The following is a 13,852-nucleotide window of genomic DNA, read 5'->3' as shown; positions in this document are numbered from 1 at the left end:
TAAACTTTTGGACACTGGGTCCCTGTGTTAATTGTTTTGTTTTTTATATCAAAATCCCTCTCTTACGTGTATGTTTAATATTTTTGTTGACTCATCTTGCATGTTTCTTATTTATTATGATTAATTGAATTAATTGATGAATCATGCAGTCTATAAAATGTCAGACATGGTGAAAAATGCCCATCACAAGTTTTCAGAGCCCAAAGGGACATCTTCAAATGTCTTGTACAGTCTAACCAACAGTCCAAAACCCAAATATATTCAGTTTTGTAATGAAATGAAAGCTAGAAAAGCAGTAAATTATCACACTGGAAAATGTTTGGCAATGTTTTCCTTGATAAATGACTTAAAGGGGTACTCCAGTGGTTTAGTGTGCACTTCCATAAAGTTGGGGAACTCACGAGAGACACATTAAAAAAAGAATGTTCAAAATCAAAACAGCAGAGGCCAAATTATTTAGACTTTTAATTCCTAGTATCGGTAAAACTCCAAAAACACTGCCTCCTACATTTACCATAATGCAGTTCAAAAGCATCTTTAATTAGCTATCTGTTGTTGCTGATCTCTCAGGATCTTCTATCTTTTGAGCTGTTGGACATCAACATCGTCCAAGAGTTGGAGAGTGTCCCAAACAACACCCCTGCTGGTAAGAAGAGTTCTAGTGGTTTCCAGTTTTTGGCGGTTGGTTCAGGAACATTGATAGCTTGTGTTCAAAACCTGATACTGATACTGCTATATTGTATCAACCATGCGGACGTGTGATATGTTAGCAGAGTGAGGAACAGACAGTGGGACAATAAAATTCTCCACTGATGCATATACAATTGTTGTTACTGTTTTTGGGTTGTTTTTTTTTGGCAATGTCAACAAATCAACAAACCTGTATCAGTGTAACATGTTGGTAACTGTAGGGACAACACTGATAAACAGACTTCAGAGTTCAGTAAATTTCCTGTCTCTGTCGTCTTTTCTCCGTCCAGACATGACTCCGTGCATGTCCCCTCTGCCTCAAGATGGCCACCTGCAGGACAAGAGCAGTCCCTCTTTGGGTCTCATCCAGGAAGAGACTGAAGTCATCAATAGCATCATGGGTAATGGAGTTTCCTATTCATACTTTTTTTAAGGGTCTTGATGGAGTTTTGTTGATAGGTTGGTAAATGAAAGAAAATCCCAAATAGAGCAGGATGAAGTGAACTTCGTAATCTGAAGCCTCATGTATCAAAGCATGCACAGAACAAGTTCTAAATGTTTGTGTAGGAACTGTCCGAACGAACATTTACTAAACATATGTATACACACCTTCACGCAAAGAGCAATGATGAATCTCATCTGTTCTACATCCATCTGCTCTCGCACGAACAGACTCATTTACATACTGAAATGCCTCCAGAATGCTATATATGGTCAACACTTCACTTTGAAAGTCCCAGCAGCCTTAATGTAGAGTTAGTTGCTGTAACAAATGAGAACGATGAAGATGAGAAAAGCATCACAGACTATTAGGCTAAGATACTGTAGCGTCCCGGGAGCAGGCATATAGGAAAGCTTCCCAGCATGCACCAGGTGTCATGGTTTGAGGGTTTAAGTATAGGATTTCCTGTTTTATTTTGAAATGTTCTTTTCCCCTCATGTGTCTGGTAGTTTTCTTCCTGTCTTTGTTTGCTTTTCCCGATATTTTTGATTGTTTGCCCTGCCCTGATTAGTTTCACCTGTGTCTCGTTACTCCCCTCACCTGAGTATATTTAAGTCTGAGTGTTTCCTTTGCTCTAAGCCAGTTCCTCTTCGTCCATGTGTTGAGCGTTCCTGCTCTTTCTGTGTGTTTTCTTGTGTTTTGGACTTTCTACCCCAGTATTTGGACTTTCTGCCAGATTGGATTTTGGATTTTCAGCCTGGTATTTGGATGTGTTTGCCTGATTTGGACTGCCTTTTGGTTTTGATCACTGCCTGCCTCACCACCACGTACGCCTCTTGTTCTCCAACAAATCATTGAACTTTAGCAGTTCTGCCTCTGTGCCTGCGTTTGGGTCCAACCCTTTGTATTCCCAGTGTTCCCTGCTTGACAACCCACGGCACCGGGATAACAGAGTTATGGACATAAGTGTCCTTTCAATGCGTGTTCCTGGATTGTTGCTGCTGTTATTGTATTTTACATTGTCTCCTACAAGTTTCCACTGTTTCCACAGTATTTATTGCCATAGAGTTAGTTATGTGTGAATGCAGTTAGAATGATGGTGTGCACAATTGGTCAAGATCTCTCTACCATGAAAATCAAAGGTTTGGTTGAAATGATGCTACACCTTTTGCTACCCTATAAATATACTGTATAAGGTCAAACCATCTCTATTAACATTTCGTAGCTGAGAACCCACATTTGCCACAGTAATCCATTAATCTGAGTTAAACCACGCGTCCACACATGGCTTGTCCAAAAAAACATAAAGATATAGTATGTAGAGATCATAAATTGCATCAAGTTTTTTTAAGGTAGAGCGAGCAGCATGAAAATAAAGGATATCTCCATAGTCAAGAACAAATTGATGGTCTACTGTACAATCATTTTCCTGTCCTCAAGACAGAAACATGCTTTATTCTGATAAGAAACCCATTTTTATCTACCTGGCTTAGTTAAATCAGTAAAAATGAGTGGTACTGACACATAACACTCCATTGTTAAAGCACACTGATGACAATTGACAGATCATTAACAGATCCTCTGTATCTCTTTTATGGAGCCACAAGTGTTCGGTGATGCAGAGGAACAAGATGAAATAGAGGGATTAAAGGCATCATTTCACTCATAAAGAAATGATTTCCTTGTATTCCAAATAAAAACTGAAATGCATGTCTTCATAATTGACAAGCTATCAATTATGCTCACATGGTTGACAGTAGAGTTGGTTTGTGTGTCTGTATTTAGGAATGAGTTTACCTGTGTATCAGGGGTTTGTTGGTCCTCATGCTCAGCAGGGATTCTAAATGCACGCACATTCTCAAGTGCAAGAAGAAACTGATTAATCTGGTTCTATGCGTAGAAATGAACGCACACAGGGCTGATAAATGAGGTTCCTGGTCTGTACGTCATAACATTTGTTTACCTGTTACTGATCCTCAGATGTCCCTCATGGGCCGGCATCTGGAGCAGAAGGGGGCGGAGTCCCGGCTCAGGAGGAAGGGGAGGATGACATCAGTGGGACTCAGTTTGTTTGTGAGACTGTGATTCGCTCAATGACCCTGGAGGAGGCCCCTGACCACGCCCCTCTGAGAGGGTCACGCCCAGAGACAGGTAAAGGTCCGTCAGCAGGGGTTACAGGTCTGAAGCTGTCCTTTTAAACTGATTACTAGCCTGTTGGTTTTTACATTGTCCTCAAATTTGATTGCTGGATTTTTGATTGATAAAAGTTTGAGCACAGAAAAATTAAAGTGAATAAATTCATCAAGCATTGTGAGTATGTGAAGTTATCAATTTTCCAAAAATGGATCATTTTGGAACTTGGAACAAATACACTTTGTTAAACCATATATCTACATATCAGTGTGCTTTATATACTTTAAGTATATTCTGATTCACAATATCTGTTATGTGTTTTGCTGCCATGTTCTGCATTTGCAATAGTTGCGTCTTTCCAGAGTATGATAAACCACTTTGCATTGTTTTGGCATCTGATAAACCTTCAAAATCTGGGATCTGTTATTCAAACTGGACTTCCCAGATCGAATTTCATGTCTCACCGATACCTGAGGACTATATTTTCTGGCCACCAGAAGAGGCACTGAGTGCACTGCTGCTGAGCAGCACCTTCGTCTTTGAGCGAGAAATAAATCCTGTCTTTGAATTTACTTGGTATGTTTTGACTTTAATGCAAGAGACCTGTCTCTATTAGAATCAGTCATGTTTCTTCTTACTTTAAACCCAACAGACTTGGCTTGTTTTTTTCACCTTAAAAGTCTCTTGCCTACCATCTTGTGAGTTTATATCTTCTACATTCTCACCATAATGAGTTTTATGAATGCCTGAGAGACTGAAATATCCAGGTTCAATCATACAAATCAGCCCATACAAATATAGCCCAGGAAAAGTTGCCTTTGGCTCTGTTAAATAATGAACTATTCTCCCAATGAATAAGGCTGTTACAAACCAATGTTGAGACAATCAGTTGACTCACCTTGTGAGTAAACTACTGTATGTGAAATCTTCTTTGGCATCTATATTTGATTTGTGTGTTCAGCTCCAGCAGTATTTCAGATTGGAGTTTTTCTTTACTCTGCCTGCATCTGCATGTGTCTGCATGCGAAAGAGAAAAGTATTACAGTACAGTCTCTAACAGTGGACTTCCTGTTTGTTCTCAGTGGTGCGTCCGGCTGCTCAGAGTGGCTCCTCCTCCTCCTCCTCCTCTTCCTGTGTGAAGAGTAAAACAGTGAAAACAGAGGAGAGCCCAGACAGCAGCCCCAGCAGCTCTAAAAGCCCCCTGAAACCACCAGCTACGCTGAAAGCTTCCCTCCCTCCCCCGCTGAAATCCTCCCTGCCTGCTCTCCTGTCTGTGGTCCCGACCCCGGGACCCGGCCCCAGCTCAGCACCGACCCCGCTCCGTGCTCCGCCCAGGGCCTCCACACTGCAGGAGCACACAATCACAGGTGACAGCAGAAAACAGAGAGGCTGACCTCGTGAGAGCAGTGTTTGGCTAAACATTTGCAAGCATATTATTTTGATCTAACAGTTTATTGCAGAGGTGTGGACTCAAGTCACACTTGAGTCATTAATCTGATGACATGACTAGACTTAACTTGACAAAATCTTGCAATGCAACATTGACTCAAAGTTGACACTTGACTCATTGACTGAAAGTTATAATCCTTAAGATTTCAGTCCTGGTTGATTTGGCAACTCCTGTGGTTACTGGTGGTAACAGCAAGTGTGGTTTAATACTTCAGGTCCTAGAATTATGGAGGCAGCAAACACTCCTTGAATAGTTACTTAATGTATGTCAGTTGTGTCTGTTTACACGGCAGCCAAACAAAGTCACGATGCTTTAAGGAGGAAGTCAATAATAATTACAACCACGATCTGATTTGATGCTGCACACAGTGCGAGTAGTTTTCAACACAGTAAAAGGTGTGCAGGCTGTTGCCGGCAACTCTTCGTCGAACAGCTCACAGTGGCTGCTCCTGACTCTTCCATTACTCCCTGACAGATTTCAAACTAGATTCAGATTTGATAAAATGTTATCGAACCCCAACCTTAGTCACAGGAATAATATCCCAAGGGACATGTGATCATTTTGCTTTTAAATGTATTTTATTTTGAAAGTCATAAATACAAATGCTTTAAAAAATATTTATTATTTCTGTAAATTTACCATACTGTCTCTCTGTTAAGAAAATAGCTAAGGCCTGAGACTTAATAGTGACTTGCAAAACAAAAGGACTTTGTCCCACCTCTGGTTTATTGCATGGGCTTGCAAATCAGGCACTGATTAGTTGGATCTTTCGTACACAAAGACACTTAAATTTCACATACCTGATTGATAAAACACTATTTATATGCAGTTCACTGTGAGACTAAAGAGATTAAATGTTTTTTCCATCACTGTTGTATTGATATTATTTGCCTTTAGTTCATTTGCAATAATGACAACAGAATCAATAAAAAGGGGAAACATGTATTTACTAAAGACATGGAAAATAACTGTTTCTTGTTTTTAAACTAATCAGCCCTATTGATTCTTGAAACTGATAAACCTCACTAAGTCTGAGTGAGAGCTGGAGACTCTATTCTGCATATGCTTTACTTAAAGCAGCATTCCCCTCTGTAAATAACCGGAATGTTAACCCTAAGTTGTACAGGCGAAGCTGAGCAGCATGATTTTTTCCTCATAAGTCGACTACAGTTTTACCCAGTCATACCTCAGTGCAGGGGCGTTTCTTGGAGTTGACAAGGTTAAGCCCAAGGTTAAGGCCAAGCCCAAACCACCTGGGGCTGAGGAGTGGGTGTGTGCGCGCACAGATCGCCCTGCTGTTCTGCCTAAAACACTACTGCCTAAATTTCATTTATTTCATTGTTCTGCATTGTGTGACTACTGCTGTTTGCTGTGTTAGATGCCTGTTCTCTCTTGTTGCTGGCTGACCTGAGAAGTTAAAACAGATACTAACATTAATACTGAAATTTAATATATACTAGCTACTTTTCTGCTCTTGACTACAGTTCTACTACTTATTATTGTGCTATTTAATTTGCAGTATATTTTGTGGTGATCAACAACAAACATAAAACTTGTATTACTGCACTTATCTAAAGACTACTTTCTAAACCTAACACAGCATCTACATATATACTACACACTACAGATAAGGTCATTACCAGTTCAGGGGGACTGTTACCAAAGATGGCTTAGTTACCAATCAAAACTGTCTATGCTTATCTGTTGACAAACAGGGAGATGCAAAAATGATGAGACACCCAGTGCACCACAAAACTGCTATTTACCATGGAGGTGTTAGTAGCAGGAATATCTATAAAGTCTGCAGAGTCTCTAGTTTTGGGAGGTGCCTCAAACGTGCCTCTAACAAACGTAACCCGTTAGAGCCTCTGACAGACAGACAATGTTTTTACTCCCTTTTTTACTTTTTACAACTTCTTTTTACACTGTACAGTGTCCTTAGGTTTGTGAAAGGCACTTTCAAATTCTAATTTATTTCAAATGTATTATGATTATTGTAACACTCAAAGTATTATGAATAGTTACCTTAACATCTTTAATTTTTTTATCTCATAGGCTATTCTGTATTTTATGACTAGATGCTCTTATTGCTGAACTGGTCTGTTTTCTTGTCCAGCACATTTCATTGTACGACGCACACACAGAGCAGAGAAGCCACAACGGACAGGATGAACAGAAAAATACAACCATGACATTACACCTTCTGAATTGACCTTTCTCTCTTTCACTGAACTAAGACTAGCTTAATCGCCTTGTTAACTCATCATAAAACACTTCAAACTTGACAGAAACTAAATGAAACTCACAAAAACCGTCTTGGTTAGTCTTTCCACTGTTCCAACAATCGCCAACTCTGGTTTGGTCGAAATAAATCCTTACAGTTAATTCACAGAGTTAGATGTGAAAATATTCTGGCTCTACAGCTGTTTCTCCTGCTGCCTCTCTCCTCCCGCTGGCCTCTTTGTGCTCGCTGAACGAGAGCCTGTCGCTGAACAGCGGCTCTCACGCGGTCTTCGGAGGCTGACCATTAACGTTAAATTAGCAAAATAAAATGACAAAAGCCAAAACAAGACTAGGCTAGTTTGATGTCACTAGCACGACTATCATTGCTAACGGTTTAGCTGGCAACAGTGCAAAGTAGCTGTATGCAGTCTATGGTATATACCAGTAACTTGTGCTCTGCTCATGTTCATGTAACTTGGAACTCCTACAGACATTTACAGATGTTTTCTTTGCTCAGCATGAGAGGGTGTTTGTGCCACTGCTGTGAAGAATTGAAAGAGCTGTCAGCCATGCGTATTTACACAGGTTTTCCTGTAAACCCTCTCTGATTGGTCTTGCCTTCGCTCCATTACGTTCAATGAATATACAAAATTACAACATTGCCGTCTTCTTTAGTGACAAGCCACACAAAGTGGAGAATTAGTGAAGAACAAAATGAAGACTTTGGAGTGGCCTAGTCAAAGTCTTGACCTGAATCCTATTGAGATGCTGTGGCATGACCAAAATTCCTCCACAGTGCTGTAAAAGACTCATTGCAAGTTAGCAGCAACAACTGCAATCAAGCATTTGTGATAAGGGTGGCCCGACCTATTAGACCTTTAAACAGCATTTTACAACAATAATTTTGTCCAAAGAGTTTTTAAAGTTTTAAGAAATTGCGGTGACGCAGAACTTTATGGCCCTGGTGGTCATTTGCGGTGGGCTTAGAAAATATGCCCCGTATCGTCTGTAAAAGTTTTCTTGATCCCAACACAGGTGAAGGTGAGGAGTCCCACATGGAGAGAGAGAATGAGCCAGAGGAGGAGAAGGAGAAAGAGGGAGAGGAGAAGAGAGAAGGGACGAGGAGTCGCTCCTCCTCCACCTCCTCGGAGGATTACATCATCATCCTCCCTGACTGCTTTGACACCAGTCGGCCACTGGGGGAGTCTATGTACAGGTACATGACTTGTTGGTTTGGCATTAACAGCACTTTGCCATGCAGTTTCAGTTTGTGGTGCCTGCAAAAATGGTTATGTTTACAATAAACAGGCAAGAATGAATTCTACATAAGAGTTATTTTAAAGATTAGTTAAGGCCCTCCAATTCAATTAAATTTTATTTATATAATGCCAATTCATAACAGAAGTTATCTCATTGCACTTTTTCTACAGAGCAGGTCTAGACCGTACTCTTTATAATATTATTTACAGAGACCCAACAAATCCCACCATGAGCAAGCATTTGGCGACAGTGGCAAGGAAAAACTTCCTGTAAGAGGCAGAAACCTCGGACAGAACCAGACTCAATGGTGGGCGTCCATCCGCTGCTGCCGTGTTAGGTTTTGAGAGAGAGAAAGTGAGGTTTTGGGGGGGGGCACAATGCAAATACCACCTAGAAATTTTAAAATAGTAGAAATGTGATTGTAGTGTTAATATTAATAAATTAGTAATAATAGGAATGACAGCAATAGGAATAATAATGACAGTATTAGTAACAGAGCCAATAACAACAACTGTAGTAGCAGTTGTCGAGCAGGAACACGGGGGCAGCAGGTGGCCCACAACCACAGATCTAGTCTCTGCAGCTCCGGAGGCAGAAATACCTGCTGAAAGCGACAGAAGGAGAGAGGAGAGAAATGAGAAAGCACAGAACTACGGGAGAGAGAAGATGTCGAGTTAGTAACATGCAGTAATGGGATAAAAATGCAAACAGATGGAGAGGAGGAGAGAGGAAAGTGGTGCATCATGGGAAGTCTCCCGACAGTCTAGGCCTATAGCAGCATAACTAAGAGATGGTTCAGGGCTCACCTGAGCCAGACCTAACCATAAGCTTTATCAAAGAGGAAAGTCTTAAGCCTGCTCTTAAATGTGGAGATGGTGTCTGCCTCCCAAACCCAAACTGGGACCTGATTCCACAGGAGAGGAGCTTGATAACTGAAGGCTCTGGCTCCCATTCTACTTTTGGAGACTCTAGGAACCACAAGTAACCCTGAAACCTGGGAGCGCAGTGTTCTAGTCGGGTAATCAGGTATTATGAGATCTTTAAGATACGATGGTGCCAGACCATTAAGAGCTTTGTATATTGCCAATATGCCGCTGGAGGGTGTACGTTGTCACATTCCCTTTAATTCCCCATTCTTTGCAGCTCTGCTTTCTCCCAGCCTGGTGACATCCCAGCCAAGACCCCCACAGACCCAGAAACCTCATCTTGCGACAACCTGGGCAGTTCTACCCCAGGAGGGGTGCTGGATGTGGCAGATGAAGCTGCGGTGGCTCCAGGGACAGGGGTGTCGGGCACCAGCAGCGCCAACGACATGCTTTGTACGTCTCAGACGCTGGATGATGAACCGCTGACACCTGAAGTGGTGGCACCGCCTAAAACCATCATCACACCAAGGTCAGTATGAAGGGTGGGATGTAAACACAGAAGCATGAATGTACTGTACATTTTCAACTGCAGGTCTTTATTTATTTTATTTTATTTTTTTATTTAGTGAAATGACACATAAGTACCTGCAACGGCAACAGCAACAAAAAAAATGTTAGGATTGAATATGACTTGAAACTGATGTGATGAGGTACTGCAGTTCTTATGATGTGGGTGGTGGGGGGGGCATGTGAACATGGTAATGAAAGAGGGAATACATAATTGGGTGGAGATGGATTTTTTATGGATGGATTATTTTTTTATTTAGTGAAATGACACATACGTACCTGCAACGGCAACAGCAACAAAAAAAATGTTAGGATTGAATATGACTTGAAACTGATGTGATGAGGTACTGTAGTTCTTATGATGTGGGTGGTGGGGGGGCATGTACACATGGTAATGAAAGAGGGAATACATGATTGGGTGGAGATGGAGGTGAAACGGGGGAGGGGGAAAGTATATTAAAGAAGACTGCAGGCCATTATTCGAAACAGGCTAATATTAGAGACATGCCTTTACTTCTAATTTCCTGTTTTCAAAGTATATTTCATCATATTATAAAATGCCTCCTTGTTTTCTGCTCCCATTTTAACTTGCTGTTGATGCAAACTCATCCCTTCCTCCATGTTTACCTGTTGTCTTAATAAAGTCAGTATAATGTACATTTTGTAATACAAATACTGTTTTATTCACTATTTCTAATAGCATAAAAGTTTTTTTTATCGTTGTCAAGCTACTGTCTATAAAACGCAACACTTCCTTTACAGATGTTTGACATTAAAAGCCTTCCAGCGGCTCAGAGGGCATAATCCCTCCCGTTCTTGGTAGGATAATGTGAAATATTAGCAGGAAGTGTTTAGCGATAGGAAGTAATTAGTGAGTGAAAACAGTATTTGTGACACAGTGACACATATGATGTCACTGGTGGAGTTGGTGCTGTGGAAATAAACATTTTGGGTTTTTAGAGTTTTTTTCACTGAAAACAGCTTCTTGCTACTGCTGGAAACGAGGATGATGAGAGCTGTGAGACTGAACCAAACTTACAGGCCGTAAAACCAAAACAATGAGCTGAAAGGGGCCTAGGAGAGCTCCGGGTGATAATTCTCTGTGGGTTTGTCACTATGAGCGTCATTTAGTAGACTATTGCAGCTTTAATTTTTAAATTATTTTATTTTAAGATTATTTTTTGCCATTTTGCCTTTCTTTTGATAGCGATTGTAAAGATACAGACAGGAAATGCAGGGAGGGAGGGAGAGGGGGTGACATGCAACAAAGGTATGTGGTATGCGTTTTAATCACTCTGCTACTGAACGCCCCAGTGCAGCTTTGAAAATTTACAGTGTTCTTTTGTGGGGGTTTTTTGTGTTTTGGGGATTTCCATAGTGTTTGTTGCACTGGTTGTAAATACTTAAAATGTCTTGCTCTCGATGTTGTACAGTCTAGAGAGCAGTGGAGAAACAGATGTTGACCCTGCTGCTGCCGGGGAAGGAGCAGAGGGCTCCGAACTGTACCAAACTCAGGATGGTAAGCACATCGCTATATCACTGCCAGTGAAATAACAGGACTAAGAGTCCTCAGCCATGCCAGCAGCCCTGTGAGGCTATACTGTCCTTAGGCACAGGAGCTTTTAGTTTCTTCTTATTCATGCTGATACTACCAAAATGTTTCATAGAGGTTGAGAGATAGAGTTGTGTTTTATTTTTGAAACTGGATAGATGATGGAGTCGAGGATAATGTGATGTTTTGCTGACCCACAGCCTCTGGTCCTGAACAAGCTCAGACAGATGATACTGAAGCTACTGAAGACACAGAAGAGGACAACCCTGAGGACCCCAGGTCTCACACACACACACACACACACTTGTACACTGAAAGTATTCAGACCCCTTTAAATTTTTCACTCTTTGTTTCATTGCAGCCATTTGCTAAAATCAAAAAAGTTCATTTTATTTCTCATTAATGTACACTCAGCACCCCATCTTGACAGAAAAAAAACAAATGTAGAGGTTTTTGCAAATTTATTAAAGAAAAACTGAAATATCACAGGGTCATAAGTATTCAGACCCTTTGCTCAGTATTGAGTAGAAGCTCCCTTTTGAGCTAGTACAGCCATGAGTCTTCTTGGGAATGATGCAACAAGTTTTCCACACCTGGATTTGGGGATCCTCTGCCATTCTTCCTCGCAGATCCTTTCCAGTTCCGTCAGGTTGGATGGTGGACGTTGGTGGACGGCCATTTTCAGTCTCTCCAGAGATGCTCAGTTGGGTCTAGGTCAGGGCTCTGGCTGGGCCAGTCAAGAATGGTCACAGTTGTTCCGAAGCCACTCCTTTGTTATTTTAGCTGTGTCCCACTGTAACCGGTCCACCCGGCCGCTCTGTCCCACTGTAACCGGTCCACTCTGTCTCTCTGTCCCACTGTAACCGGTCCACCCGGCCGCTCTGTCCCACTGTAACCGGTCCACCCGGCCGCTCTGTCCCACTGTAACCGGTCCACTCTGTCTCTCTGTCCCACTGTAACCGGTCCACCCGGCCGCTCTGTCCCACTGTAACCGGTCCACTCTGTCTCTCTGTCCCACTGTAACCGGTCCACCCGGCCGCTCTGTCCCACTGTAACCGGTCCACTCTGTCTCTCTGTCCCACTGTAACCGGTCCACCCGGCCGCTCTGTCCCACTGCACTCCTCATAGTTTTTTAACACTCAGAGCTGAAAGAAGCTCTGCAGTCACTTCGGGGATTATTGTCAGAAACACACACCTCACTGAAGATAAAAGTTCCTTGATGAACGCCGGGTGGTTCATTAAACCAGTGACTAATTCGGGTGGTGCAACCTTTTTTTGTTAAAGATACCGAGATACAATAATGCTAACCATAATCATACCCCATTTTATTGCATTGTTGTGCATTTTTGTATTGTTCATTAAGTGCTAACCCTGGTGTGGGTGCAACCGCTGTTCCTCCCCCCGCAACCCCCCACCCGACACTCGGCCAGTGAACGTTTCCATGTAGAACACGAGTGTCACCTCTGTGGAGCTCTGCGCTCCTGCAGCCACAGACACACCAGCAGCTTCCTCTCTGCTGCAGCTGCGGATTTGGCTGCTTTCGTCTGTTGCCACCATCGTCTGGATATGAAGATATAATATATACAGTCTATTGTTCTCACGTGGTTTATCAGAACTTTTTCATCTGCCTTTTGTTTTTACTCTGTAACGGATGCAACTTGAAATGTAGCGAAGTGCAATACTTGTGATTACAAGTACTTACGTAACAGTAAAATTAAATTTTTTTTTTAAATACTCCAAAAAAGTACACAAAAAGCAACTTTGTTACAGTCATTACTTCCACCCCACAAATGCAGTACAAATCTCAGTATATTTATATCATCATACATACAATATTATTTCTATTATATTCATATTGATCATACAGTATAAATCTGTAATGTGTTTTTGTTCTCTTATTAGTAATTTACACAAACAAACATGGGAAGCACGATGGACTAGAACTACCAAGTATAACAGCGATGCACCATCGAGTCACCTCACATACAAACAAGCCGCTCTGTCTCACACGTCGCGCGGGTGCTACTCCATTCACCACACAGAGCGATTTTTTCGTGGCACGTGCGACACTGTACAGCCCTGTTATTGTCTGCAAGTATGGTTCTGTTTTGGTGCAAAGTGAATATAAAGCAAATTTGAATCTACTGTAATGACCACATGACCTTGACTGGTTCAGACATGGTTCAGGTGTTTTACAGGCTCCTACAATCTCCTGAAGTCTCATTCCCTGCCGCAACTGAAAAGCTTGAAAAGTCTTTGGGAACAAGATGTGTTGTGTCATTCAGCTTTTCTAATTTAATACATCAGTATTTCCATAGAAAGCTGAGTTAGAGATGTAGCCAAGGCTTTCACATAGCAGTCACATTTTGAACGTAACCTCTTTATTGTCTCTCCTCAGGAACCCAGGCATCACCAGCGGCCTGGTGAAAGGAGCTCTGTCAGTAGCAGCTTCTGCCTACAAAGCCCTGTTCACTGGACAAGGCCCCACACAGGTCAGCAGTCCTACATCTTTGTTGTTCACTGTCCTCTGAAAGTACTGAAACTAGGAATGTCCCCATCGAGTTTTTTTAGATCCAGTCCGTGTCCTTCAATATTAGAAATGATCGATCCGATACTTTTCCAATACAACATTTTCCTGTTGCTGTAAATTATGGATAACGTTTGTTTAT

At 41.7% G+C, this 13,852-nt stretch overlaps 1 protein-coding gene across 4 annotated transcripts in view; it reads left to right on the top strand.

Annotated features, from left to right (window-relative positions):
* nbr1b (NBR1 autophagy cargo receptor b) overlaps window positions 1–13,852 on the top strand; it is a 40,322-nt gene that overhangs the window by 20,369 nt on the left and 6,101 nt on the right. For 2 of the 4 annotated variants that reach the window (XM_044182734.1, XM_044182732.1), the window contains 9 exons: window positions 571–646; window positions 981–1,091; window positions 3,113–3,289; window positions 4,348–4,632; window positions 7,974–8,154; window positions 9,342–9,593; window positions 11,065–11,150; window positions 11,384–11,462; window positions 13,582–13,675. In XM_044182734.1, coding sequence (XP_044038669.1) covers window positions 571–646; window positions 981–1,091; window positions 3,113–3,289; window positions 4,348–4,632; window positions 7,974–8,154; window positions 9,342–9,593; window positions 11,065–11,150; window positions 11,384–11,462; window positions 13,582–13,675 — 1,341 coding nt within the window. The remainder of the gene's footprint in view (window positions 1–570; window positions 647–980; window positions 1,092–3,112; window positions 3,290–4,347; window positions 4,633–7,973; window positions 8,155–9,341; window positions 9,594–11,064; window positions 11,151–11,383; window positions 11,463–13,581; window positions 13,676–13,852) is intronic. The other 2 variants (XM_044182733.1, XM_044182735.1) reach the window with 2 other exon arrangements.

The sequence above is a fragment of the Siniperca chuatsi genome, linkage group LG21 (genome assembly GCF_020085105.1).
Source record: "Siniperca chuatsi isolate FFG_IHB_CAS linkage group LG21, ASM2008510v1, whole genome shotgun sequence".
In the NCBI taxonomy this organism is placed as follows: domain Eukaryota; kingdom Metazoa; phylum Chordata; class Actinopteri; order Centrarchiformes; family Sinipercidae; genus Siniperca; species Siniperca chuatsi.
Note: the sequence above shows the minus strand (reverse complement) of the source record. Positions and strands in the feature narration are given on the sequence as shown.